Genomic DNA, 27,301 nt, shown 5'->3' on the forward strand with positions numbered 1-27,301 from the left:
GCTGTATCACTGATAGGGACATCATTGCTTCTGCGCCCTACTGTTAGTAACTACACAGAGCAGACACACCCCACGGACGCTGCCATTGGCTGCAGGGAACTGAGGTTATTGGATGTTTTATTCCCAACATGAACTTCTCATTCCCTGTATCTGCAGACCACACCTGCGGCTTCCAGAATCATTTCTCACAGATAATCCATGACACCAGGTCACCTATAACCTGTTACACACTGAGCGCTGGAAATAGTCTGATAGGATCAATATAAAAACATGTTAATAAAATATAGACAAGAGGTTGACAATGTTTTAATTGTAATAAATAAAGACAACATCACAATAAACATTGGGGCATATTGGAGAACCACATGTCCCAGCAGAGCAGGATGGGTCAGGCAGGGGAGCCGGCTGTCTGTATTCCAGGTCACAACAGGCGCTGCAGTGTTTTCTATCAGCCAGTGATCGCCGTGTGGTGCAGGCCGGCCACCGTGGGGACAGAGCGACAATGTGACACAGGTGTGATGCAGAGACAGAGCGACAATGTAACGCAGCGCTAGAATAGTTCCCGTTCGTCACATCACAAAACAACAACTTTACTGTCAGACACATGGGTCTGGGATTTGTGCAGAGGAAGTTACACAAGTGTGTCATTATTACACTGTAACCAAGTAACAATATGCAGCAATGTGTGCGACGGGATACAGCGGTGATCAGACGCTGCCTGTGTAATATAAGGGCCAGCAGCAGGGTTACACTAACGCACGCGTTATGGTACATACAGTCTACTCCATCTGTGTAATCACATAGGGGCCTAGGTCATGGTGATCAGACGCTGCCTGTGTAATAAGGGCCAGCAGCAGGGTTACACTAACGCACGGTACGCAGGAGTTGCAGCAGTTATGGTACATACAGCTTACTCCCTGTCTGTAATCACATAGGGGCCTAGGTCATGACGCTCTTTTGATGATACCAATTTTAGGACATTTCATTCATGTGCTACACATTACAGACAGCAAGGCTTGTAACAAACACACAGCCACGTCACCTCCGGCATAACACAGACTCAGAGATGTAACAACGGTTTGTGTTCCCTGCGTTACAGAATCGCTGTCTGGGCGCAGATGCACCATTAGTAATGTCAGATCATCCTGCCTACTGGGCACAGAGAGAGTCAGCATCTCCTATACACAGACACTGATGGGAAGCCCCCTGACCCTACACCCCACAAACCATGCTCCCCTTCCTGTCACAAATTCCTAAAACACAGGTCTAGTACTGAAAGCAGAACAACAACTGAAACGGACAATGGAATAGAATATATTCTGGATCTGTGGTCGGTTTGGCAGCAGCGAGCTCAGTCCATGAATCTGCGGTTTGGGTTGACGCCAAACAAAGCCACCCGGATCTCGGGCATCATCTGCAGAAGGAAACGGGTACATAGGTTACGCAGTGACTGGTGGTGCCTAGTAACTATGTAACCTCCACCAATGAGATCTCTGCCCCATACACTACATGGAAACATCCCAATTTTATTAAATATGAATATAGATGCCCCCAACATAACAGCACGAAGCCCCCTACTCATCAATTCAGTCGCAAAAACAAACACCCTCTGTGTCCCACAATGCTCTGCCCACACTTCTATACAGTGAATGCTCTGCCCACACTTCTATACAGTGAATGGCTGTCAGCACTCTAGATTGGTGGATAGCTCCACCAGTCAGCATACAGTACTGGCATCCATTCATGCTGCAGTCTGATTGGTCTGGAGCTATAATATCCACCAATCAGCACATCAAAGCTGAAAGACCACTAGAGTTGTGCCTGGCGGTTGGCAGCTGGATATTATGAGCTAATATCATCTATAAAGCTGATACCTGTCCCATCTGCAGCCATTATACCACAAGGTAACGGGGGACATGGAGACTGCACGATTACAGAGGTACCCCCACAGCGTTACACACAGGACACCACCATACCAGCGCCACAGCGCCAGACACCTACCTGCTGGGCGATCAGGTCCAGCCGACTCTCCAGGGTGTTTGCCACCTTAATCTTCCCTTCAGCGTTGTAGATCTCAATCCCTCCAGCACTGTGGATAGGGGACATTATTAGAGTACAGCAATGTATGGGAGCAGATGCCTGCTTGTGCACCCTAGGGAGCACACATTTTTTCTATGGGAGCAGACGACAGTCAGCCATTTCCTCCCAAACAGTGAAAATCAGACAAAGATCATTCAGACACATTGGTATAATCCATCTGATTTAACAATCTTTCCCCGAACAAGCGTTTTTGTTGTTTTCCAGAACGTGAGGAAATGTTCGTCATATGTTCCCATATAGATGTGTCAGTGTATAGCCAGCTTAATGCTGGGTACACACTGGAGTAGACCATAGGCTCCACGAGCGAGATCATTAACTATTTCTGCAGAATTCCCGGGCAAACAACATGGCGAATACACACGGATATAGTTCAGTGACGTCCCTCGGACCCCGCAGTCGGTGACAATATAGTCAGTACTGAGCTGCATGGACAGAGGACATAGTGACTGACCTGTGGGACTGCACATCGTTCACGATCTAGAGCGTACACACTAGACAATACATAGGTAACATGCAGGATGTATACAATATCCTGGCGGTCAAAAGACCAAAACTGGTATCCCGGCCGTACATTCCCCCTCTCGCAGCAGCCTACCTCGTCTCCTCCTCCCCCGGACACTGCTGGTGTACTCTAGGACTTTCTAGATCAGATTTCCTGCTCAGAACACAGCAGAAATCTAAGCCCTGGTTCTACCATTGCCCGACCACTGGGTGGCACTATGTCACCTCCCACACAACTATGTTGGTATGATTTGTAGAGCGATAAGTCTCTATAAAACGTAACTCACATTTCTGGTGCGAGGAAGGTCTCCTGGTCAATGCCCACCTCTAGGTCCCTCTTAGTAGCAGCCTTGTAGGTTGGTACACTTTTCTGTACAGAGGCCTGGAATAAGAAGAAGGGGGAGGATTAATAGGAATGATTACACGGGATGCGGTCAACTTACCTACAATCAAAATACCGACTTGTACATACTTTACCATCCCAGTGGACACAGAGGGGGAATATAATAGTGTGCCTGAAGCACGGTGTTCATGTCGACCTATGTCAACATACAGACCCAAAACAATATGAAAAACGTCTTCTTTTTGACCTGTCTATATTTTAAATGTACAGTAGGTATTTTGACCGTGTCTGTCAATTATACCGAACCCGATTAGACATATCGGCCCCCACAGCCATTAGCATCCTCTAAGCCAGGCATGTCCAAACTATGGCCCTCCAGCTGTGCCTTGCCACAGTGTTGCGATTAGGAAATGCTAAAACTATTGCAAGGCATGCTGGGATATGTAGTTTCACAACAGCTGGCAGGCCATAATTTGGACATGCCTGGTCTAAGCACAGCAGACTCTGCAGAGTAACAGGACTTCTATACCCACAGGAACTCACTTTAACGAGGGGCAAGTCCTGCTTACGACACCGGATCACGACCCTCGATTCCAGCAGCTGGTACAGACCCTGCGGGGAGGAGGGGGGGGGGGGGTACAGGTGAGACGGTTATATGCAGGAATTAGGTACAAGGTATCACAGCTCAGAACTGGTCCGTACCTGCAGGATAAGTCCGTCCAGCAGGGCCTGGTAACGGGCCGTGTCCTTCACCACCCGGGCAAGTCGCTGCTTGGCCTCATTCAGCAAATCCTATGAGAAGTGGGAGCAGAGAAATGAGTCAAATTGACCAATCCAGGCAGAAAGTTATTCTATGAGCCCCTCCCCCAACAGGTCACCGATGTGGAGAGATCCCAGGTTACAGTTATGATGCAGGACAGATTTGGCGCACTCACACTGATCAGGTCATCTCGTGCCTTCAGCACCTTCAGCCTGGCCTGGTTCATCAGGTTGGACATCTGTCTGCAGAAGACAACATGAGATTGTCAGGTCACATCAGAGCTGGAGCTAGGGGCAGGTATAGGCCGCCGACGCGGCTGTGTCCACACTCTGTACTTACATCTTCTTCTGCTGATCAATCTGCTTCTCCTTCTTCTCGTAGTACTCCATGATCTTCAGCCGCTGCGTCTGCACCAGTCGCCCCTTCTCAATGTTAAACTCCTCTTCTGCCTGAGAGGTTGGGGGCACAAGGAGAGACTTATGGCTGCTGTGTGCTTAGTATGAGGGGACCCCGTGGCAGAAGCATTATATCAGAGGACGTGAAGAACCCCGTGGCAGGAGCGTTATATCAGAGGACGTCAAGGGACCCCTGTGGCAGGAACGTTATATCGGAGGACGTGAAGGGACCCCGTGGCAGGAGCGTTATATCGGAGGACGTGAAGGGACCCCGTGGCAGGAACGTTATATCGGAGGACGTGAAGGGACCCCGTGGCAGGAACGTTATATCGGAGGACATGAAGGGACCCCGTGGCAGAAACGTTATATCAGAGGACGTGAAGGGACCCCATGGCAGGAGCGTTATATCGGAGGACGTGAAGGGACCCCGTGGCAGGAGCGTTATATCGGAGGACGTGAAGGGACCCCATGGCAGGAGCGTTATATCAGAGGACGTGAAGGGACCCCATGGCAGGAGCGTTATATCAGAGGACGTGAAGGGACCCCGTGGCAGGAGCGTTATATCAGAGGACGTGAAGGGACCCCGTGGCAGGAGCGTTATATCAGAGGACGTGAAGGGACCCCGTGGCAGGAGCGTTATATCAGAGGACGTGAAGGGACCCCGTGGCAGGAACGTTATATCGGAGGACGTGAAGGGACCCCGTGGCAGGAACGTTATATCGGAGGACGTGAAGGGACCCCGTGGCAGGAGCGTTATATCAGAGGACGTGAAGGGACCCCGTGGCAGGAGCGTTATATCAGAGGACGTGAAGGGACCCCATGGCAGGAGCGTTATATCAGAGGACGTGAAGGGACCCCGTGGCAGGAGCGTTATATCAGAGGACGTGAAGGGACCCCGTGGCAGGAACGTTATATCGGAGGACGTGAAGGGACCCCGTGGCAGGAACGTTATATCGGAGGACATGAAGGGACCCCGTGGCAGAAACGTTATATCAGAGGACGTGAAGGGACCCCATGGCAGGAGCGTTATATCAGAGGACGTGAAGGGACCCCGTGGCAGGAGCGTTATATCAGAGGACGTGAAGGGACCCCGTGGCAGGAGCGTTATATCAGAGGACGTGAAGGGACCCCGTGGCAGGAGCGTTATATCAGAGGACGTGAAGGGACCCCGTGGCAGGAGCGTTATATCAGAGGACGTGAAGGGACCCCGTGGCAGGAGCGTTATATCAGAGGACGTGAAGGGACCCCGTGGCAGGAGCGTTATATCAGAGGACGTGAAGGGACCCCGTGGCAGGAACGTTATATCAGAGGACGTTAAGGGACCCCGTGGCAGGAGCGTTATATCGGAGGACGTTAAGGGACCCCGTGGCAGGAGCGTTATATCAGAGGACGTGAAGGGACCCCGTGGCAGGAGCGTTATATCAGAGGACGTGAAGGGACCCCATGGCAGGAGCGTTATATCAGAGGACGTGAAGGGACCCCGTGGCAGGAGCGTTATATCAGAGGACGTGAAGGGACCCCGTGGCAGGAGCGTTATATCAGAGGACGTGAAGGGACCCCGTGGCAGGAGCATTATATCAGAGGACGTGAAGGGACCCCGTGGCAGGAGCGTTATATCGGAGGACGTGAAGGGACCCCATGGCAGGAGCGTTATATCAGAGGACGTGAAGGGACCCCGTGGCAGGAGCATTATATCAGAGGACGTGAAGGGACCCCGTGGCAGGAGCGTTATATCGGAGGACGTGAAGGGACCCCATGGCAGGAGCGTTATATCAGAGGACGTGAAGGGACCCCGTGGCAGGAGCGTTATATCAGAGGACGTGAAGGGACCCCGTGGCAGGAACGTTATATCAGAGGACGTGAAGGGACCCCGTGGCAGGAACGTTATATCGGAGGACGTGAAGGGACCCCGTGGCAGGAACGTTATATCAGAGGACGTGAAGGGACCCCGTGGCAGGAGCGTTATATCGGAGGACGTGAAGGGACCCCATGGCAGGAGCGTTATATCAGAGGACGTGAAGGGACCCCGTGGCAGGAGCGTTATATCGGAGGACGTGAAGGGACCCCGTGGCAGGAGCATTAGATCAGAGGATGTGAAGGGACCCCGTGGCAGGAACGTTATATCGGAGGACATCCGGTCTAACAGGAGCTTATATACACAGACACGGATATAGGTTGTATTTGTACACAACCTGTCTATTAGGTTATAGGGTCCCCTTTACAGAAGAGGGACACTCCCTCCCAGATAGCCTGCAGCTGTCTATTACCGATCCCTACAGTAGTCAGTGGCCCCGACTAAGCGTCTTCCTATATACAGCGACTCCGGTTACCTTAGCGTCAATCTCTTCTGCTTTCTCATTGGCCTCCTGTTCAATGAAAGCCATCATGTGCTTGATCTGCAAGACAGAGTGTAAAACGAATAAGTGGCAGGTAGCGGGCAGTGGCCTCCAGCGCGGATCTGAGGGACGGTGCTAGGGCACATGGTGTAACTATATACTAATGGGATACAGTCACAGGGCCACATGCATTGGGACGACCACTGGAGGTTTCACAGGCCTTAGGTCGCCAAAAGCATTATGTCAACAGTCAAAATGCCGACATGAGTTTTTTGCATTTGAGCTGACAGACTGCACTTCATGCCCTATCATCATCCACTATGGCATGGTGGGAGAATAAAACAGTGTGCCCAGCACAGCGAGGCACCGTGCCCAGAGCATGCGGTGCACTTTGACAGTGTCCTTGTCGACATTTGGGTCAATTAATTAATTTTTTTTTTATTTTTATCATGTCGACATTTTTACTGTTGTCCAAATGTGTGAGATATAGATAGGAGACACACACACACACACACACACACACACACACACACACGCTTAGTTTTGAAGTTAAGTGGTGAAACATCCGCCTGCAATTTATATTACATCACCATTGTGCTCTGGAATATGTGACAGTTGGTGAACTCTCCCTGTGCATCTGCTGGGGGTCCTGGGTACTGTGACCGTTATTTGCAGCCACCTACTGACCCAGGACTCCTAATGGAGTGGTTCAGTGTGACATTCTGCGGCACAGGTACTAGGGTTGGAGTTCGCCGTGGTGCCGGCCCATCTCAGACGTTTTATTGAAGTGTCAATTTTCTACAAGGCAAAGTCAGGTCGGTTGTACTGGGGGTGTGCAGATAGGTCACAATCAGATCTATATACGCCACCAGTGTGTACAGGGAGCTCAGTATATACAAGAATAACCTTGGTAAACAAGGCGCTGGGGACACTTTGTCATCACTCATAATATTGTTACTGAACACAGAGGACCAGCTCCGCAATCTGCAGTGATCCCAGCTCATCACACTCTCGGGGAGGAGAAGAACTATAAAGAGCTCAGTGATAGAGGAGGGAGGAGGAGGGGGGGGTTACCTGGGTGGTGTAGCAGGTACTGGCGCTTGTGTGATCATGCTGCCGGACCTGCTGATCAGCCACACATTGCACTGCAAAGACGACAGCAGCCAATGTCAGGCCCTGGGCGGGGAACAATATTAGGTCTACCAGTACTAGGTGACTTTTGTAGATAGATAGGGGTCTACTCTGATGTTATAGATCCTGGGGAATGAGTAGATTGACAGCATATTACTGCGTGTGAGCAATTTCATTTCTATCAGATTCAACTTATGGAAATGGCAAACCTAGTCCGTGAGAGATACCTAAAGGCTGAGACCGCCACAGACTCGGTCTGCCAATGTGGTTGGGTATAATAAAGATTCTGGCAACCCAGCGGTACAGACAGCAGCTCAGTAACAGCAATCCCGAGGGGTGACTAGTCGGCCAGTTCTGCACAAACGGAGCAATTGGTCGCTCAACGAGTCACCACTCAGCGACCATATCCCCGGTGATTTTGGCTGAAATCGCCCATGTGTACGAGGCTCAAGTGTGACATCAGCCAGGACATCAGTAGCCTCTGTATTATCGGCCGGATCAGCATGCCGGCATTCACCATACCGACGCAGGCTTCCCTACTAACCAGTCAATGAGGATGGTCGGGTTAGGCCGGGGAAGGGGCTCAGGTCCGGCATATAGAAGGGTGGATTCATTAGGCAGAAGTTGGGTACACACTAGTAAATATATCTGCGGACGGATAGGCCAGTCCGTTCTCCATACACACTGCCCGACCTGTCGGAACTGACATCACAAATGGGCAGGTGAATTTGCCTGCACCCACCCATTGAGCTGTCATTCACCAGCGGCTCCTCAGGTGGTTATTCTATCTGTGAATGGCGTAGTTCACAGATATAGTCGCTCGTACACACTATCCAATGGTACATCGGCCAGAGCGCACGCATGTTTACGGACATGCTGCATAAAGGGAGGGTTATGGATCAGGGGAGACAGGGGAAGGTACTCAGAGGAACCCTCTCAGGATTTCCGCCAACGGGATGCCGGCATCTGTTTCCCAAACGCCAGTCATCCGCATGTAATCTCTGAATCAGACGGACACCATGTCCAATTTGCAATCGATGCTTACCAGATATGCATCGCAGGGTACAAAAGTGGTGGCTCAGAGTGGCCCCCAGTGGTGCGCCAACACAAATCACGGTGGCAACATTGGCGTATCTTCACAAAGCCGCTGTGTACACAGACTGGCCGCATTAATGTACTGAGCCCTACGTCAGGCATGCAGACCCAGTATTACACATCAGAGGTCTATGTACACAGGGGACACAGTCTGATCCCACAGCAGCTGTGGGGGGTAGTGTATAGATGCAGACCCAGTATTACACATCAGAGGTGTATGTACACAGTCTGATCCCACAGCAGCTGTGGGGGCGTTAGTGTACAGTACTGAGCCCTACATCAGGCATGCAGACCCAGTATTACACATCAGAGGTGTATGTACACAGGGGACAGTTTGATCCCACAGCAGGGGGGGGGGGGGGGTAGTGTATAGATGCAGACCCAGTATTACACATCAGAGGTCTATGTACACAGGGGACACAGTCTGATCCCACAGCAGCTGGGGGGGGGGGGGGTAGTGTATAGATGCAGACCCAGTATTACACATCAGAGGTGTATGTACACAGGGGACACAGTCTGATCCCACAGCAGCTGGGGGGGGGGGGGGGGTAGTGTATAGATGCAGACCCAGTATTACACATCAGAGGTGTATGCACACAGTCTGATCCCACAGCAGCTGTGGGGGCGTTAGTGTACAGTACTGAGCCCTACATCAGGCATGCAGACCCAGTATTACACATCAGAGGTGTATGTACACAGGTGACGCAGTCGGATCCCACAGAAGCTGTGGGGGGGGTAGTGTATAGTAATGAGCCCTACATCAGGCATGCAGACCCAGTATTACACATCAGAGATCTATGTACACAGTCTGATCCCACAGCAGCTGTGGGGGGGGGGGGGGGTGGTAGTGTATAGATGCAGACCCAGTATTACACATCAGAGATCTATGTACACAGTCTGATCCCACAGCAGCTGTGGGGGGGGGGGGGGGGGGGGGGTGGTAGTGTATAGATGCAGACCCAGTATTACACATCAGAGATCTATGTACACAGTCTGATCCCACAGCAGCTGTGTGTGGGGGGGGGGGGTAGTGTATAGATGCAGACCCAGTATTACACAGAGATCTATGTACACAGGGTACACAGTCTGATCCCACAGCAGCTGCCCAGAGCCCTAACCCAGCTGGATCTGGTCACCAACGATCTGGATGATGGCAGACTGGGACAATAGCATTGTTTACAGTCAACAGAACAGATCACATACATGGTGGTGGGGGGGGGGGGGGGGACTGGGTTACACGTCAGGTCACCAGCAGGGAATGGATGGGGTAGAAACATGGGCCTGAGAGAGCTGTGCATATATAGCGCGGCCCCCATGGTGTGCGCATAGAAACACACTGAGGATATGTGAGATGTATGCACCCATATGTACATGCAGTCTGACACTAGACACCAACAGTGCCGCCTCTCATCTGCCTATATCGGGTATCAGGGATTTACACTTCCACCCATGTGTGTGCCCATTACAGGAGGGGGCACCCTAACACACATCCAGCCCTGCACCAGGCACACACACATAATTTATTATAATGTCAGTGCTCCGGCAGTCTGGAATCCCCCTGGGCTGGCTTGCTCTGGTGCCCTCAAGTGGGGCAAAAACGCCGATAATACAGGTCCTGGGTTAACAAGTAGCACTCAAGAGTCTTGTAATGGAAATACTCAAAGTTTCAGGGCCCTCGTCCCCTTCATCAGGATGATCCTGATGAAGGGGATGAGGGTCCCAAAATGTTGAGTTAAAAAAAAAAAAATACTTTCTGGTACTTGTGTATTAGCAGGTCGCCCGGCTACGCTGACAACATACCTTAGGCTACATTGTCAACGTAGCATAACCGGGCGCCCTGCTAGGGTGACATTGGGGTCCTGGCACTGAAGGGCGGGCTTGAGTGGAGTGTCCCCACCACCAGCAATGTATGTAATTCAGCGTACGGCCAGTGGGGGAGCATCACATGGTATCCCTGCTCCCCCAGCGGCACTAATTGTGTACATTGCTGGCGCCGGGGACTGACTGCCGGAGGAGAGGCACCGTCAGCGGGGCAATGGGACGCGGTGGCCGGCCCAGAGGAGGGTAAGTATAAAGCCCATTCCCCACACACACCCCCACTATCCACGTCATAACCCCAGTATCCACGTGGGCGTGGAGTTAATTTTATAAAGTGTGGCAAGCGCAGCAAGCCCCACGAGGGGACGCGGATACGCGTCTGCTCACAACACTTTATAAAAATTAACTCCACGCCCACGTGGATACTGGGGATATGACGTGGATACTGGGGATGTGACGTGGATACTGGGGATGTGACGTGGATACTGGGGATATGACGTGGATACTGGGGATACGACGTGGATACTGGGGATATGAACCATTGTGTATTAGCACAACTCCAGTTACATAAATTACATAGCCCGCATAGTGGTGTATTGGTATTCTCAATACACCACTAGGCAAACTACGCAATGGGCACCGTGATAATACACAAGTGCCCACTTTCTTTATTCAAGTATTTCCATTACAAGACTCTGAGTGCCGCTTGCTAACCCAGGACACACACACTTCCTGCAGAAGAACAGAATAGGAGCCCAGTTCCCCATCTACCGGGTCACATGACAACTCACTCAGCTGACTCCATGCTACTCATCAGGGTAACACCACACAGGGGTGGGGGCCCCGGGCTCACACACTGCACAGGGGGGGTTATTGCAGGGGTGGGGGCCCCGGGAGTCACACACATACACACTGCACAGGGGGGGTTATTGCAGGGGTGGGGGCCCCGGTGTCTCACACACACTGCACCGTGGGGACTCAGTACCCGGGGTCACACACTGCACAGAGGTAGTATTGCAGGGGTGGGGGCCCCGGGCTCACACACATACACACTGCACAGGGCAGCAGCCCACGGGTGGGGGCACCGGAGGCACGTAACCGGCTTACCTGCTTCTGGACGTCGGCATCGCTGAGGGCCATGGTGCCGGTGTGACCGGGGCTGCGGAAGATGGAATCGGGAGAGACAGATACACCGAGCGCCGGCTGCTTCCTCTTATACACCAGTCACCTGACTAACTCGCGGCTCCGCCCACTCCGTCATGTGTCAGACACTGGTCACGCCCACGTGTCACATGACCCCTCCCATTGTAATTGTATGTGTCTTCTATCTACACACAGAGGTCACATTGTCTGATTTACCTGTAACCTCCAGCAGTATCCTGCCCCTGTATACAGCTGCCCCCAGTGTCCTGCCCCTGTATACAGCTGCCCCCAGTGTCCTGCCCCCGTATACAGCTGCCCCCAGTGTCCTGCCCCCGTGTACAGCTGCCCCCAGTGTCCTGCCCCTGTGTACAGCTGCCCCCAGTGTCCTGCCCCTGTATACAGCTGCCCCCAGTGTCCTGCCCCTGTATACAGCTGCCCCCAGTGTCCTGCTGCCCCCAGTGTCCTGCCCCTGTATACAGCTGCCCCCAGTGTCCTGCCCCCGTATACAGCTGCCCCCAGTGTCCTGCCCCCGTATACAGCTGCCCTCAGTGTCCTGCCCCCATATACAGCTGCCCCCAGTGTCCTGCCCCCGTGTACAGCTGCCCCCAGTGTCCTGCCCCCGTGTACAGCTGCCCCCAGTGTCCTGCCCCTGTGTACAGCTGCCCCCAGTGTCCTGCCCCTGTATACAGCTGCCCCCAGTGTCCTGCCCCTGTATACAGCTGCCCCCAGTGTCCTGCTGCCCCCAGTGTCCTGCCCCTGTATACAGCTGCCCCCAGTGTCCTGCCCCCGTATACAGCTGCCCCCAGTGTCCTGCCCCCGTATACAGCTGCCCCCAGTGTCCTGCCCCTGTATACAGCTGCCCCCAGTGTCCTGCCCCCGTATACAGCTGCCCCCAGTGTCCTGCCCCCGTGTACAGCTGCCCCCAGTGTCCTGCCCCCGTGTACAGCTGCCCCCAGTGTCCTGCCCCTGTGTACAGCTGCCCCCAGTGTCCTGCCCCTGTATACAGCTGCCCCCAGTGTCCTGCCCCTGTATACAGCTGCCCCCAGTGTCCTGCTGCCCCCAGTGTCCTGCCCCTGTATACAGCTGCCCCCAGTGTCCTGCCCCCGTATACAGCTGCCCCCAGTGTCCTGCCCCTGTATACAGCTGCCCTCAGTGTCCTGCCCCCGTATACAGCTGCCCCCAGTGTCCTGCCCCCGTGTACAGCTGCCCCCAGTGTCCTGCCCCCGTGTACAGCTGCCCCCAGTGTCCTGCCCCTGTGTACAGCTGCCCCCAGTGTCCTGCCCCTGTATACAGCTGCCCCCAGTGTCCTGCCCCTGTATACAGCTGCCCCCAGTGTCCTGCTGCCCCCAGTGTCCTGCCCCTGTATACAGCTGCCCCCAGTGTCCTGCCCCCGTATACAGCTGCCCCCAGTGTCCTGCCCCTGTATACAGCTGCCCCCAGTGTCCTGCTGCCCCCAGTGTACTGCCCCTGTATACAGCTGCCCCCAGTATCCTGCCCCTGTATACGGCTGCCCCAGTGTACTGCCCCTGTATACAGCTGCCCCCAGTATCCTGCCCCTGTATACGGCTGCCCCAGTGACCTGCCCCTGTATACAGCTGCCCACAGTATCCTGCTGCCCCCAGTGTTCTGCCCCTGTACACAGCTGCCCTCAGTAGCCTGCACCTTTATACAGCTGCCCCCAGAATCCTGCCCCTGTGCACAGCTGTCCTTAGCATCCTGTCCCCATGTACACCGGTCCCCAGCATCCTGCCCCCATGTACAGCGGTCCCCTGCATCCTGCCCCCATGTACGGTGGTCTCCAGCATACTGCCCCTACATGTACAGCTAAATATTTACCACAGCTCGCTGTCTCTTATTTATTAAGCTCGCTGTCTTTTATTAACCACAGCTCGCTGTCTCTTATTAACCACAGCTCCCTGTCTCTTATTTACCACAGCTCCCTTTCTCTTATTTACCACAGCTCCCTTTCTCTTATTTACCACAGCTCCCTTTCTCTTATTTACCACAGCTCCCTGTCTCTTATTTACCACAGCTCGATGTCTCTTTTTTACCACAGCTCCCTGTCTCTTATTTACCACAGCTCCCTGTCTCTTATTTACCACAGCTCCCTGTCTCTTATTTACCACAGCTAGATGTCTCTTATTTACCACAGCTAGATGTCTCTTATATACCACAGCTCCCTATCTCTTATTTACCACAGCTCCCTGTCTCTTATTTACCACAGCTCGCTGTCTCTTATTTACCACAGCTCGCTGTCTCTTATTTACCACAGCTCGCTGTCTCTTATTTACCACAGCTCCCTGTCTCTTATTTACCACAGCTCCCTGTCTCTTATTTACCACAGCTCGCTGTCTCTTATTTACCAAAGCTCCCTGTCTCTTATTTACCACAGCTCCCTGTCTCTTATTAACCACAGCTCGCTGTCTCTTATTTACCACAGCTCCCTGTCTCTTATTTACCACAGCTAGATGTCTCTTATTTACCACAGCTCGCTGTCTATTATTTACCACAGCTCCCTGTCTCTTATTTACCACAGCTCCCCGTCTCTTATTTACCACAGCTCCCCGTCTCTTATTTACCACAGCTCCCCGTCTCTTATTTACCACAGCTCCCCGTCTCTTATTAACCACAGCTCCCTGTCTCTTATTTACCACAGCTCCCAGTCTCTTATTTACCACAGCTCCCTGTCTCTTATTAACCACAGCTCGCTGTCTCTTATTTACCACAGCTCCCCGTCTCTTATTTACCACAGCTCCCCGTCTCTTATTTACCACAGCTCCCCGTCTCTTATTTACCACAGCTCCCCGTCTCTTAATAACCACACCTACCTGTCTCTTATTTACCACAGCTCCCAGTCTCTTATTTACCACAGCTCCCTGTCTCTTATTAACCACAGCTCACTGTCTCTTATTTACCACAGCTCCCTGTCTCTTATTTACCACAGCTCCCTGTCTCTTATTTACCACAGCTCCCTGTCTCTTTTATACCACAGCTCCCTGTCTCTTATTTACCACAGCTAATGTCTCTTATTTACCACAGCTCCTTGTCTCTTATATTAACCACAGCTCCCTGTCTCTTATTTACCACAGTTTGATGTCTCTTATTTACCACAGCTTCCTGTCTCTTATTTACCACAACTCGATGTCTCTTATTTACCACAGCTCGCTGTCTCTTATATACCACAGCTCGCTGTCTCTTATTTACCACAGCTCGCTGTTTCTTATATACCACAGCTTTGTCTCTTTTTTACCACAGCTCTCTGTCTCTTATTTACCACAGCTCCCTGTCTCTTATTTACCACAGCTCGATGTCTCTTATTTACCACAGCTCCCTGTCTCTTATTTACCACAGCTCCCTGTCTCTTATTTACCACAGCTCCCTGTCTCTTATTTACCACAGCTAGATGTTTCTTATTTACCACAGCTCACTGTCTCTTATTGACCACAGCTCGCTGTCTCTTATTGACCACAGCTCGCTATCTCTTATTCACCACAGCTCCCTGTCTCTTATTTACCACAGCTCCCTGTCTCTTATTTACCACAGCTCGCTGTCTCTTATTTACCACAGCTCCCTGTCTCTTATTTACCACAGCTCCCTGTCTCTTATTAACCACAGCTCGCTGTCTCTTATTTACCACAACTCGCTGTCACTTATTTACCACAGCTCCCTGTCTCTTATTAACCACAGCTCGCTGTCTCTTATTTACCACAGATCCCTGTCTCTTATTTACCACAGCTCCCTGTCTCTTATTTACCACAGCTCCCGGTCTCTTATTTACCACAGCTAGATGTCTCTTATTTACCACAGCTCCCTGTCTATAATTTACCACAGCTAGATGTCTCTTATTTACCACAGCTCGCTGTCTATTATTTACCACAGCTCCCTGTCTATTATTTACCACAGCTCGATGTCTCTTATTTACCACAGCTCCCTGTCTCTTATTTACCACAGCTCGCTGTCTCTTATTTACCACAGCTCGCTGACTCTTATTTACCACAGCTCCCTGTCTCTTATTTACCACAGCTCCCTGTCTCTTATTTACCACAGCTCGCTGTCTCTTGTTTACCACAGCTCGCTGTTTCTTATTGACCACAGCTCCCTGTCTCTTATTTACCACAGCTCGCTGTCTCTTATTTACCACAGCTCGCTGACTCTTATTTACCACAGCTCCCTGTCTCTTATTTACCACAGTTTCCTGTCTCTTATTTACCACAGCTCGCTGTCTCTTATTTACCACAGCTCGCTGTCTCTTATTTACCACAGCTCCCTGTCTCTTATTTACCACAGCTAGATGTCTCTTATTTACCACAGCTAGATGTCTCTTATATACCACAGCTCCCTATCTCTTATTTACCACAGCTCCCTGTCTCTTATTTACCACAGCTCGCTGTCTCTTATTTACCACAGCTCGCTGTCTCTTATTTACCACAGCTCGCTGTCTCTTATTTACCACAGCTCCCTGTCTCTTATTTACCACAGCTCCCTGTCTCTTATTTACCACAGCTCGCTGTCTCTTATTTACCAAAGCTCCCTGTCTCTTATTTACCACAGCTCCCTGTCTCTTATTAACCACAGCTCGCTGTCTCTTATTTACCACAGCTCCCTGTCTCTTATTTACCACAGCTAGATGTCTCTTATTTACCACAGCTCGCTGTCTATTATTTACCACAGCTCCCTGTCTCTTATTTACCACAGCTCCCCGTCTCTTATTTACCACAGCTCCCCGTCTCTTATTTACCACAGCTCCCCGTCTCTTATTTACCACAGCTCCCCGTCTCTTATTAACCACAGCTCCCTGTCTCTTATTTACCACAGCTCCCAGTCTCTTATTTACCACAGCTCCCTGTCTCTTATTAACCACAGCTCGCTGTCTCTTATTTACCACAGCTCCCTGTCTCTTATTTACCACAGCTCCCCGTCTCTTATTTACCACAGCTCCCCGTCTCTTATTTACCACAGCTCCCCGTCTCTTAATAACCACACCTACCTGTCTCTTATTTACCACAGCTCCCAGTCTCTTATTTACCACAGCTCCCTGTCTCTTATTAACCACAGCTCACTGTCTCTTATTTACCACAGCTCCCTGTCTCTTATTTACCACAGCTCCCTGTCTCTTATTTACCACAGCTCCCTGTCTCTTTTATACCACAGCTCCCTGTCTCTTATTTACCACAGCTAATGTCTCTTATTTACCACAGCTCCCTGTCTCTTATATTAACCACAGCTCCCTGTCTCTTATTTACCACAGTTTGATGTCTCTTATTTACCACAGCTTCCTGTCTCTTATTTACCACAACTCGATGTCTCTTATTTACCACAGCTCGCTGTCTCTTATATACCACAGCTCGCTGTCTCTTATTTACCACAGCTCGCTGTTTCTTATATACCACAGCTTTGTCTCTTTTTTACCACAGCTCTCTGTCTCTTATTTACCACAGCTCCCTGTCTCTTATTTACCACAGCTCGATGTCTCTTATTTACCACAGCTCCCTGTCTCTTATTTACCACAGCTCCCTGTCTCTTATTTACCACAGCTCCCTGTCTCTTATTTACCACAGCTAGATGTTTCTTATTTACCACAGCTCACTGTCTCTTATTGACCACAGCTCGCTGTCTCTTATTGACCACAGCTCGCTATCTCTTATTCACCACAGCTCCCTGTCTCTTATTTACCACAGCTCCCTGTCTCTTATTTACCACAGCTCGCTGTCTCTTATTTACCACAGCTCCCTGTCTCTTATTTACCACAGCTCCCTGTCTCTTATTAACCACAGCTCGCTGTCTCTTATTTACCACAACTCGCTGTCACTTATTTACCACAGCTCCCTGTCTCTTATTAACCACAGCTCGCTGTCTCTTATTTACCACAGATCCCTGTCTCTTATTTACCACAGCTCCCTGTCTCTTATTTACCACAGCTCCCGGTCTCTTATTTACCACAGCTAGATGTCTCTTATTTACCACAGCTCCCTGTCTATAATTTACCACAGCTAGATGTCTCTTATTTACCACAGCTCGCTGTCTATTATTTACCACAGCTCCCTGTCTATTATTTACCACAGCTCGATGTCTCTTATTTACCACAGCTCCCTGTCTCTTATTTACCACAGCTCGCTGTCTCTTATTTACCACAGCTCGCTGACTCTTATTTACCACAGCTCCCTGTCTCTTATTTACCACAGCTCCCTGTCTCTTATTTACCACAGCTCGCTGTCTCTTGTTTACCACAGCTCGCTGTTTCTTATTGACCACAGCTCCCTGTCTCTTATTTACCACAGCTCGCTGTCTCTTATTTACCACAGCTCGCTGACTCTTATTTACCACAGCTCCCTGTCTCTTATTTACCACAGTTTCCTGTCTCTTATTTACCACAGCTCGCTGTCTCTTATTTACCACAGCTCGCTGTCTCTTATTTACCACAGCTCCCTGTCTCTTATTTACCACAGCTCCCTGTCTCTTATTTACCACAGCTCGCTGTCTCTTATTTACCACAGCTCCCTGTCTCTTATTTACCAGAGCTCCCTGTCTCTTATTTACCACAGCTCGCTGTCTCTTATTTACCACAGCTCCCTGTCTCTTATTTACCACAGCTCCCTGTCTCTTATTTACCACAGCTCCCAGTCTCTTATTTACCACAGCTCGCTATGTTGCAGTGTAAGAATAAAGCAGACAGTATTTACTCTGCACAGAAACAAAATAACTCCCCCAAATCTAACTCTTCCCAGCGGAAGTTGACTGCATTGCCTCCCAGAGTCCTGCCTCTGTCACTCCACCAGCTTCCTCTGGCAGGGCATATCACCCATAGCTAGGGATGGCCATCGACAATCGATGATTAGAAATCATTGATGGTTTATGGCCAATGACAAATAGTTTTGACATTGATGGGGGAGAACCAGATGATTTCCCACCATTGATATCAAACTTAAATGAATAGTTTAGTTTATGCTGTTTCCCCAAGGTCCCGGGACACAGAGCATAGCTCTACCCCCGACATCCGTGAAGCCCCACCCCCGTATTTTGATTGGCCAGCAGACCAATTAATCAAAGAAAATGGATGACCATCGATATGTAAAACATTGATGGTTATCCATTGAATGGTAGTTCACCATCGATGGCCAGTTAGTCTTTTGCCATTGATGGCAAAGGCAATGAAAGCCATCCCTACCCATAGCTGTATCACTCCACCAGCTTCCTCTGACAGGGCAAATCACCCAGAGCTGTATCACTCCACCAGCTTCCTCTGTATCACTCCTCCTTCTTCAGTTGACAAGGCAAATGTCAGCGCTGTATCACTCCGCCTTCTTACGCTGACAGGGCAAATCACCCAGTGCTGTATCACTCCGCCTTCTCCAGCTGATGCTCATATTTTTATGGCCACCCATCCCTTCCTTGTAGGTACAGAGGTGATTTAAGCATGGATTAATGTGGTCCTATGGAGACGGTGGCTCTCAGTATAAGACATTTTCCCACTCACAGCCCTGTGGAGTGGAAGTATATGGTAAGAGGCCTGCGGCTCTGTCTATGCCGGTTTGGCTGGTACAGCCTGTACCAGCAAAAGGGACTACTTGTACTGGGAATGGCACTCTCAATGCGGTCCCGGCAAACTCCTCCCCCAGCCAGCTATTCTGCTCCGCCCTCTAGTTACTCTGTTTATGGCTCTGCAGGGGGTTCTGGGAGTTGTAGTATTGTTGCTATATCTATGTAGAGCAGTCACTATGGGGGTTATTCTAGTTCACTCTTTCTGACAAAATCCTTCTTAAGCTGTGTACACACGGGAGCGATAGGGGCTGAATTCGCTGGAAATATGGTCGCTGGCGACCATATTGCCACTGATGGAAGTGTGCCCCGGGGATAAATCGCCGGGTGCGCACTCCCGTTTTCAGCCCCGTTCTAATCGCTGGTCACAGTAGCTTGCTCCTGTGACCAGCTGATTACCTCTGCGGCACCGCCCGGCAGAGGTTCCCTTTCATCAGCGACCATCTCTGGTCACTGATGAAAAGGAGACACTGGGCAATATATCTCCCCCGTGTGTACGGGGCTTTAGATGGACAAAACCATGTGCACTGCAGGTGGGACAGATGTAACATGTGCAGAGAGGGTTAGATTTGGGTGGGGTTTTACTTCAAAGTGAGATGTGTAATGCAGTGTAAAAATAAAGCAGCCAGTATTTATCCTGCACAGAAACAAAATAACTCACCCAAATGTAACTCTCTCTGCACATTTTACATCTGCCCCCCTGCAGTGCACATGGTTTTGTCCATCTAAAAAGGATTTTGTTAGAAAGAGTGAATTAGAATAAGGCCCTATGTGCCTTATTCTAGTTCACTCTTTCTGACTAAATCCTTAGATGGACAAAACCATGTGCACTGCAGGGGGGCAGATGTTACTTGTGCAGAGAGAATTACATCAAAGTGAGATCTATATTGCAGTGTACAAATAAAGCAGCCAGTATTTACCCTGCACAGAAACAAAATAACTAACCCAAATCTAATTATCTCTACACATTTTACATCATTTACAAGTGCAGGGCCTTATTCTAGTTCACACTTTCTGACAACATCCTTCTTAGATGGACAAAACCATGTGCACTGCAGGGGGGGGGGGAACAGATGTAAAATGTGCAGAGAGAGTTAGATTTGGGGAGAGTTATTTTGTTTCTGTGCAGGGTAAATACTGACTGCTTTATTTCTACACTGCAATATAGATCTAACTTTGAAGTAAAACCCCACCCAAATCTAATTCTCTCTGCACAAGTAACATCTGCCCCATCCATACCTCCCAACAGTCCCGAAAACCTCGGGAATGTCCCGGTTTTCGGGGACATTCCCGCGTCCCTCCCGCGGCCGGCAGTGTCCCGCGGCGAAGGGGGGCTGTTGGGAATCCCCCCTGTTGGCTGGTGAGCAGTGGGGAATAAACGTTGTGCGCATGCGCACAGCGTCTATTCCCGCAGCCAGGGGGCTGGGGGCATGGCTAGAGGCTCCCAGAGCCTCTGGGTCATGCCCCTATAGTGTCAAAATGGGGACGTGGCCTCGCGGGTGAGCTGTGGCTATAGGCCACACCCCCGAAATTAGGCCACACCCCGACAATTTTCGGAGTGCAGTCACCTGTCCCTCCTACGGCTACCGAAAAGTTGGGAGGTATGCCCATCTGCAGTGCACATGGTTTTGTCCATCTAAGAAGGATTTTGTCAGAAAGAGTGAACTAGAATAAGGCCCTATGTGCTGCACTACATGTACCAGCAGACTGTGGGAGACAGCATATCCTTCCAGCACTTATGCTGCTGACTCCCTTTCTGTACCAGCGGCTGCTGGAAAGCGCCATACCATATGCACAATCCTAAGGGCACCTCTGAAGTGCGACACAGATTTTCCAGACAGTAGCCGATTACTACGCCCGCAGCATAGGGACATACTCTATGGGAGGGATTATTTGCTGGTGAATGGTGCAAATATGGCATTGCTCACCATCTTGCACACAGCCGGCTGAATGGCAGATTCACACAAAAATGTTGGATTGGGCTGCAAAACCAAATCCCCCCCCAAAAGTTAACTTTTTGTGTACAAAAACGCCTGCATCCGGGGAAGACTCACAGATGTACAGTACACACTGACGGAACATAGATTCCTTCCGATATTGGAACATATTCCCAGGGATTGCTGGTACACAAAGTGTACGGCGTGATGTTAATGAAGGACGGAGCAATAACTTTGTCCATGCTTAGCATACATTCGGTCGCTAGCGATATCACCAGGTTTTATGAGCAGCAAAAAAAATGACATCATCGTATGTGACTGAAGGATTGCGCTTATTGAGCGTACACACTGAGAGATGATGGTGATATGCCAGTCTGATCCACCTGACTGGACAACGCATCATTCAGTGTATACCCAGCTGCAGAGTGATCATTAGGGTTACCTCCACCCATCCGGGATTACTCCGGTCCGGTAATAAAGACCGGAGTCCAGAAGGGTGGTGTAGTAGCTGCCAATTCCTGGACAATGTATAGTGCGGGAACGCCACCCCTCCAAAGTCCGGTCTTATTTCCGGACTGTCCGGAGTAAACGTGGTACCCCTAGTAAACATCAATGCTGACAGGACACCTGCTGGTGAACTTCCGCATCGATTCAATGCCCCAATGGCCAATAAGCCAGCAATCACTATGGTTGGCCAAGAGTATCAAAGCAGGGACATTGTACTCCACAAAATGAGATCTGGAGGATGCGATTCAGTTGCAGAGTTAACAGAGAATATGATGCATTTTTGGTAATACCTCAGTGTTGAGGTACAGATGGAGTCCCTCTCATTGTTGCCCGGCGCCCGCCAGAACGTCCCCTCTGTCGAGCGCCGGCGGAGAGGGACTTCATTACACTGGTACACGCGCCTCACGCACATCCCAGTGTCTTGGCGGCTGGGCAGCGGGTCTCTGCCCGTCTCCGCTTCAGGGAGAAGGGCAGGGTTAGGGGTGGGGGGGGGGGGTTTTGGGTGGCGGTGGGTACCGGCTCTGACGATGGCGGGGCTGGCGATAGTTCCATCTGCAACAGTGCAAATGCTCAACAGAAATGGCTAAAGGTCCTTTTCATGGCTAAAATCATCTTAGCAAACAGTGAGACCCTCTTCAGGTGCAGTGGAATCGTGCTATAGGCGAGGACAATGTCAAAGGCTGAATGTGTTTAATGTCCATTCTTCAACCTGGGCAACGTGAGGTAGTTACACAGTAGACCCCTGCGCGGACATATTCATTAATTTGACTGATGAACAACTCTTTCCGAGATGTGAGCATTTCTGTATTAAGCCCCGTACACATGGGGGGATATATCGCTGAGCGATATATCGCTGAGCGATGAGCAATATATCGATCAGTGTCCTGTTGCATCAGCGACCAGAGATGGTCGCTGATGAAAACGAAACTGCCGTGGGAGTCCGGCAGTGGAAATCAGCTGGTTGTAGGAGCATGTTCCTGCGACCAGCGATCACTACGGGGGAGAAAACGGGAGCGCGCACCCGGCGATATATCGCCGGTGCACACTCCCATCGCGGGCAATATGGTCGACCATATTGCCCGCGATATTAGACAAAATCGCACCCGTGTGTACACTGCCTTATAACTAGGGGGCGACCATTGTGTGAGAATCTGTGACACGCACACCTTAGTAGATCGCAGCCAGGACATTCTGTAAGCTCCAATCAGACTCCTGGTAACAGTCAGCTGTGCAGACTCGGTTTCGTTTTGCTGGTCTACGAAGAGATTTCTAATTGGCGCAGCCTGCGTGGTTATTTGAGTTGCTCTGATTGGATGTTTCAGAACTTATTGGAAGTCTCCTTGGATACTCTACTGTTGGTTGTAGTAATCAGTCTGATCCTGTCTTGTCCTGAAGGATACTTGGGTTTATGCTCCGCAAAGTTCATATACTTGTATTATTTGGAAAGCTGGTTACCTAACATTCCTCTATGTGAAACTAACCTGGACTAGGTGAAAGATCTGCTATTTTGCTATGAGATACGGTCGGTTGGTCGACCTAAAGATGGTTGACAGTCATTAGGTCGACACCACTAGGTCTACATACTGCAAGGTCAACAGGGGTCTAGGTCGACATGGGACAAGGTCGACAGGTCCTTAGGTCAACACAAGCATTAGGTCGACATGAACTAGGTCGACAGTCAAAAGATCATCATGGGGTGTTTCACTGTTCTTTGAGCCGACATGTGCCGACAGGCGGTATTTCATGCCCTACCATCCACTAGGGCAGGGGTCTTCAACCTTTAAGACAGCGTGGGCCACCTAAAAAAATCCAGTGAAGCCCGAGGGCCACTATACTCTACTGCGGTATTTCGGACAGCCTCATAGAATCACAGCTCCCCTATAACGTCAGCACAGTCCTTCATAGATAGTTGGCACAGCCTCCCATACTCAGCACATAACCCCCCCCCCACACACACACACACACACACACACACACACACATACCCAAATAGTTATCAGCAGCCAATTTGGGTTCCAGTGCAAACAGTAAAATTTGTGCCCCCCCCCCCCCCATATATAATTTGATATTGAATAAATTGCACGCGCCGTAGGCGCACTCCCAAAAAAGGGGTGTGGCCTAATTATAACGAGTGTGAACTAGCAGGAAAACAATTACCTGACACCTCTTTTGCAACCTGCATGACCAGACATTGGTTACCGCAGGAATGGTCATTGTCCTCACACGCTTAAGTTGACTGAAGGCTGCACAGTGACATATAAACATGAAGGCCCACACAGTGACCTAGTACGCCTCACAGATCGAACCCAAACAATGAAAGGCTACTTAAATCAATATACACTGTTACACTGTTTATCCATAATACACATTACACATTATGCCGCACACCGTGATGCCCATTACACATTAATCCACACAAAAATTATGCCCATTGCACATTATGCCCCACACTGATGCCCATTATGCCACAGACCATAATGTCAGCAGTACTCCTGCTTATACATATGATGCCCCAGCAGTGCCCCTCACCTAATGCCCCAGCAGTGCCCCTCACACACAATGCCCCAGCAGTGCCCCTCACACACAATGCCCCAGCAGTGCCCCTCACACACAATGCCCCAGCAGTGTCCCTCACACCCAATGCCCCAGCAGTGCCCCTCACAATGCCCCTCACACACAATGCCCCAGCAGTGCCCCTCACACACAATGCCCCAGCAGTGTCCCTCACACCCAATGCCCCAGCAGTGCCCCTCACAATGCCCCTCACACACAATGCCCCAGCAGTGCCCCTCACACACAATGCCCCAGCAGTGCCCCTCACACACAATGCCCCAGCAGTGCCCCTCACACACAATGCCCCAGCAGTGTCCCTCACACCCAATGCCCCAGCAGTGCCCCTCACAATGCCCCTCACACACAATGCCCCAGCAGTGCCCCTCACACACAATGCCCCAGCAGTGTCCCTCACACCCAATGCCCCAGCAGTGCCCCTCACAATGCCCCTCACACACAATGCCCCAGCAGTGCCCCTCACACACAATGCCCCAGCAGTGCCCCTCACACACAATGCCCCAGCAGTGCCCCTCACACACAATGCCCCAGAAGTGCCCCTCACACACAATGCCCCAGCAGTGCCCCTCACACACAATGCCCCAGAAGTGCCCCTCACACACAATGCCCCAGCAGTGCCCCTCACACACAATGCCCCCAGTAATGCCTGCAGCATTGCCAGGTCCCCTGCTCCCTCCAGCTGTACCCAGCTCATGACCTCCTCCTCCCTCAGCCGCACTGGATCCACTCTGCCCTGCCTGCAGCCAATGGAAATCGGGTAGGTGGCACCCGGGGGGACTCCATTACGCTGCCTCCCTCGGCAGCGTTTTCTTTTACTTAACAAAAAAAAAAATCCTGTGCATGGCGGGCTGGCGGGCAGGGGGGCCACTGAGATCAGCTCCGCGGGCCACTCGTGGCCCGCGGGCCATGGGTTGAAGACCCCTGCACTAGGGTGTGGTGGGAGAATAAAATAGTGTGCCGAGTGTAGCAAAGCACCATGCCTAAAGCATGGCGAGTGAACTTTAACCTGTGTCCATGTCGACTTAGTGGTGTCGACCTCATGACTGTCAACCATCTTTAGGTCCAACAACCAATCCATACCCTTTGCTATAGTTATATGATTTATGCATTGCATGACAGTCCCAGTAATCAGGAGTATTCTTAAGATCTACTTAATAGCTGGCTGCGGTGCAAAGTGCTTGTGATACTGGAAAGAACTGTGCAGTATTTCTCTACAAGGCGTTTATTGATATATGTTAAGGCCCATACATGCTTGCCGACTTTGAGCTGAAAGCCGCCCAGTGTGTATGCCCTGGCGATGACCGGTGACGCGCGCTCACGCATCATCGCCGGGAAAGCCACTAATCTGCTGGTATTACCAGTTGCGCTTTGTTAAGCCATCCTCTCCCCGCTGATGGCGCCGGGCAGGGGGAAGCCACCCACTGTGTATGCCCCGGTGATGACGGTGACGCGCGCTCCCGCATCATCGCGGGGAAAGCTGTTCATCTGCTGGTAAAGACACCCCCCCCCGCTGACGGTGGCAGGCAGGGGGAAAGTCGCTCAGTGTGTATGGACCTTAAAACATCTGTTCTTTTATTATTTCAGATAATTGTCGAGCAAAACACTAGTGCTTTAGAAATAAAATGTAATAATATAATATTCACGTCACTCGTGATCAGAACAGCGTTTGCAGGAGAATTTGGAAGGCTATCGTCACAACACGCCATTCACTTCTCCCAATCGTGTTCATATAGGTCCTGAACAACCATCATTTTGTACGGATGGAACTGAATGATGACCTCTGAGGAAATCCTTTTACATGTTCCTACAAACTTTGAAAGTGACAATGCTCACCTTCAGAAATCGACTACAGATGGGTATCGTCCACCACCTGAGCTATATCAGGTTCAAAGGCAATAGAAAATAAAGTGCACTCCATGCATTTATACAGTTATACTTTCTCCAGGTGCGCGGGGATCTGCGCATGCGTGGTTAGCGCTGACCACCGGCCGACCTCGTTGACCGCACTGCCCCGCTGGCAGTGCTATAGCCCATAGGCTACAATGGGCTACCGCCATCTCAGAACGGCACACACAGACACATATGTAGACACACATATGCGCACACACACGCGTACACAGCCGTACATGGGGCCTTATTCTAGTTCACTCTTTCTGACAAAATCCTTCTTAGATGGACAAAACCATGTGCACTGCAGGTGGGGCAGATGTAACTTGTGCAGAGAGAATTAGATTTGGGTGGGGTTTTACTTCAAAGTGAGATCTATATTGCAGTGTAAAAATAAAGCCGTCAGTATTTACCCTGCACAGAAACAAAATAACTCACCCAAATCGAATTCTCTCTGCACATGTTACATCTGCCCCCCCCCCCCTGCAGTGCACATGGTTTTGTCCATCTAAGAAGGAATTTGTCAGAAAGAGTGAACTAGAATAAGGCCCATGGTGCTGTCAGTAAGTGAGTGACTGACTGACACCCAGAGGTGACTCGGAGGCAGAGGACGCACTGTCCCTTTAATAAGTAACTCCTTCTCCAGATGGTGATGACATCACATGGGCACCGCCCACCGCCCTCCATGTGGGTTCAGAGAGCGCACCTCCGCGTTCCAAGACTCTTTCTGATGGTAATCCCCGCCCCAACAGCGCCCGTCCCCCTCACGTAGCTCCGCCCCCGGAGCTTCCGTGGGCCGCTGATTGGCCGCAACACAGCACAGCGACGGCAGTTTGTGGGCGGCTCTGCCCTACGCCCTGCTGTCACGTGCTGCACGTCCTCGCGGAGAGCCCCGCCCCCTCATCATGGCTGCGGCTCCTGTGTAGAGCGTGAGCCGGGAGAGGAGGGACTGCTGATCCCCAGCTGCGGCCTCAGGTGAGCGGGGCCACCCCGGTGCTAGTGCCTGACACCCCCCACAGTACTGTGTTGTGTACCCTGTGTCCCCCACCCCCAGTACTGCATGGTGCACACTGTGACCCCTCTTATATAACCCCCCCCCCCCCCCCCCAGTACTGCATGGTGTAACCTTCTTATATAACCCCAATGTACTGAATGTTATCCCCTGTGCGCCCCCTCTTATACCACCCCAGTACTACATGATGTACCCTGTGCCCCCTCATGTATATCCCCCATTACTGCAT

The 27,301-nt window shown here is 51.0% G+C and overlaps 2 protein-coding genes across 3 annotated transcripts in view; one reads left to right on the plus strand and one right to left on the minus strand.

Moving 5' to 3' along the window:
• Window positions 1-290: 290 nt before the first annotated feature.
• On the minus strand, window positions 291-11,744 carry ATP6V1E1 (ATPase H+ transporting V1 subunit E1). Its single transcript, XM_083180890.1, has 9 exons — window positions 11,587-11,744; window positions 6,430-6,495; window positions 4,044-4,153; window positions 3,880-3,946; window positions 3,647-3,736; window positions 3,488-3,556; window positions 2,889-2,983; window positions 2,002-2,089; window positions 291-1,414 (listed from the first exon to the last, which is right to left on the minus strand). The coding sequence occupies exons 1-9, from the start codon at window positions 11,617-11,619 to the stop codon at window positions 1,352-1,354; spliced, it is 681 nt and encodes a 226-aa protein (XP_083037016.1). The 5' UTR covers window positions 11,620-11,744; the 3' UTR covers window positions 291-1,351.
• A 7,246-nt stretch (window positions 11,745-18,990) lies between these two features.
• The window catches only part of BCL2L13 (BCL2 like 13), a 37,671-nt gene continuing 29,360 nt past the window's right edge, over window positions 18,991-27,301 (plus strand). Inside the window, exon 1 of one of the 2 annotated variants that reach the window (XM_083180891.1) lies at window positions 18,991-19,120. In XM_083180891.1, coding sequence (XP_083037017.1) covers window positions 19,045-19,120 — 76 coding nt within the window. In that variant the 5' untranslated portion in view covers window positions 18,991-19,044. Of the gene's footprint in view, window positions 19,121-26,880; window positions 27,036-27,301 lie in introns of those variants that run through there. The other variant, XM_083180892.1, reaches the window with a different exon arrangement.

Source organism: Crinia signifera, chromosome 4 (assembly GCF_055691185.1).
Source record: "Crinia signifera chromosome 4, ASM5569118v1, whole genome shotgun sequence".
Lineage (NCBI taxonomy): Eukaryota > Metazoa > Chordata > Amphibia > Anura > Myobatrachidae > Crinia > Crinia signifera.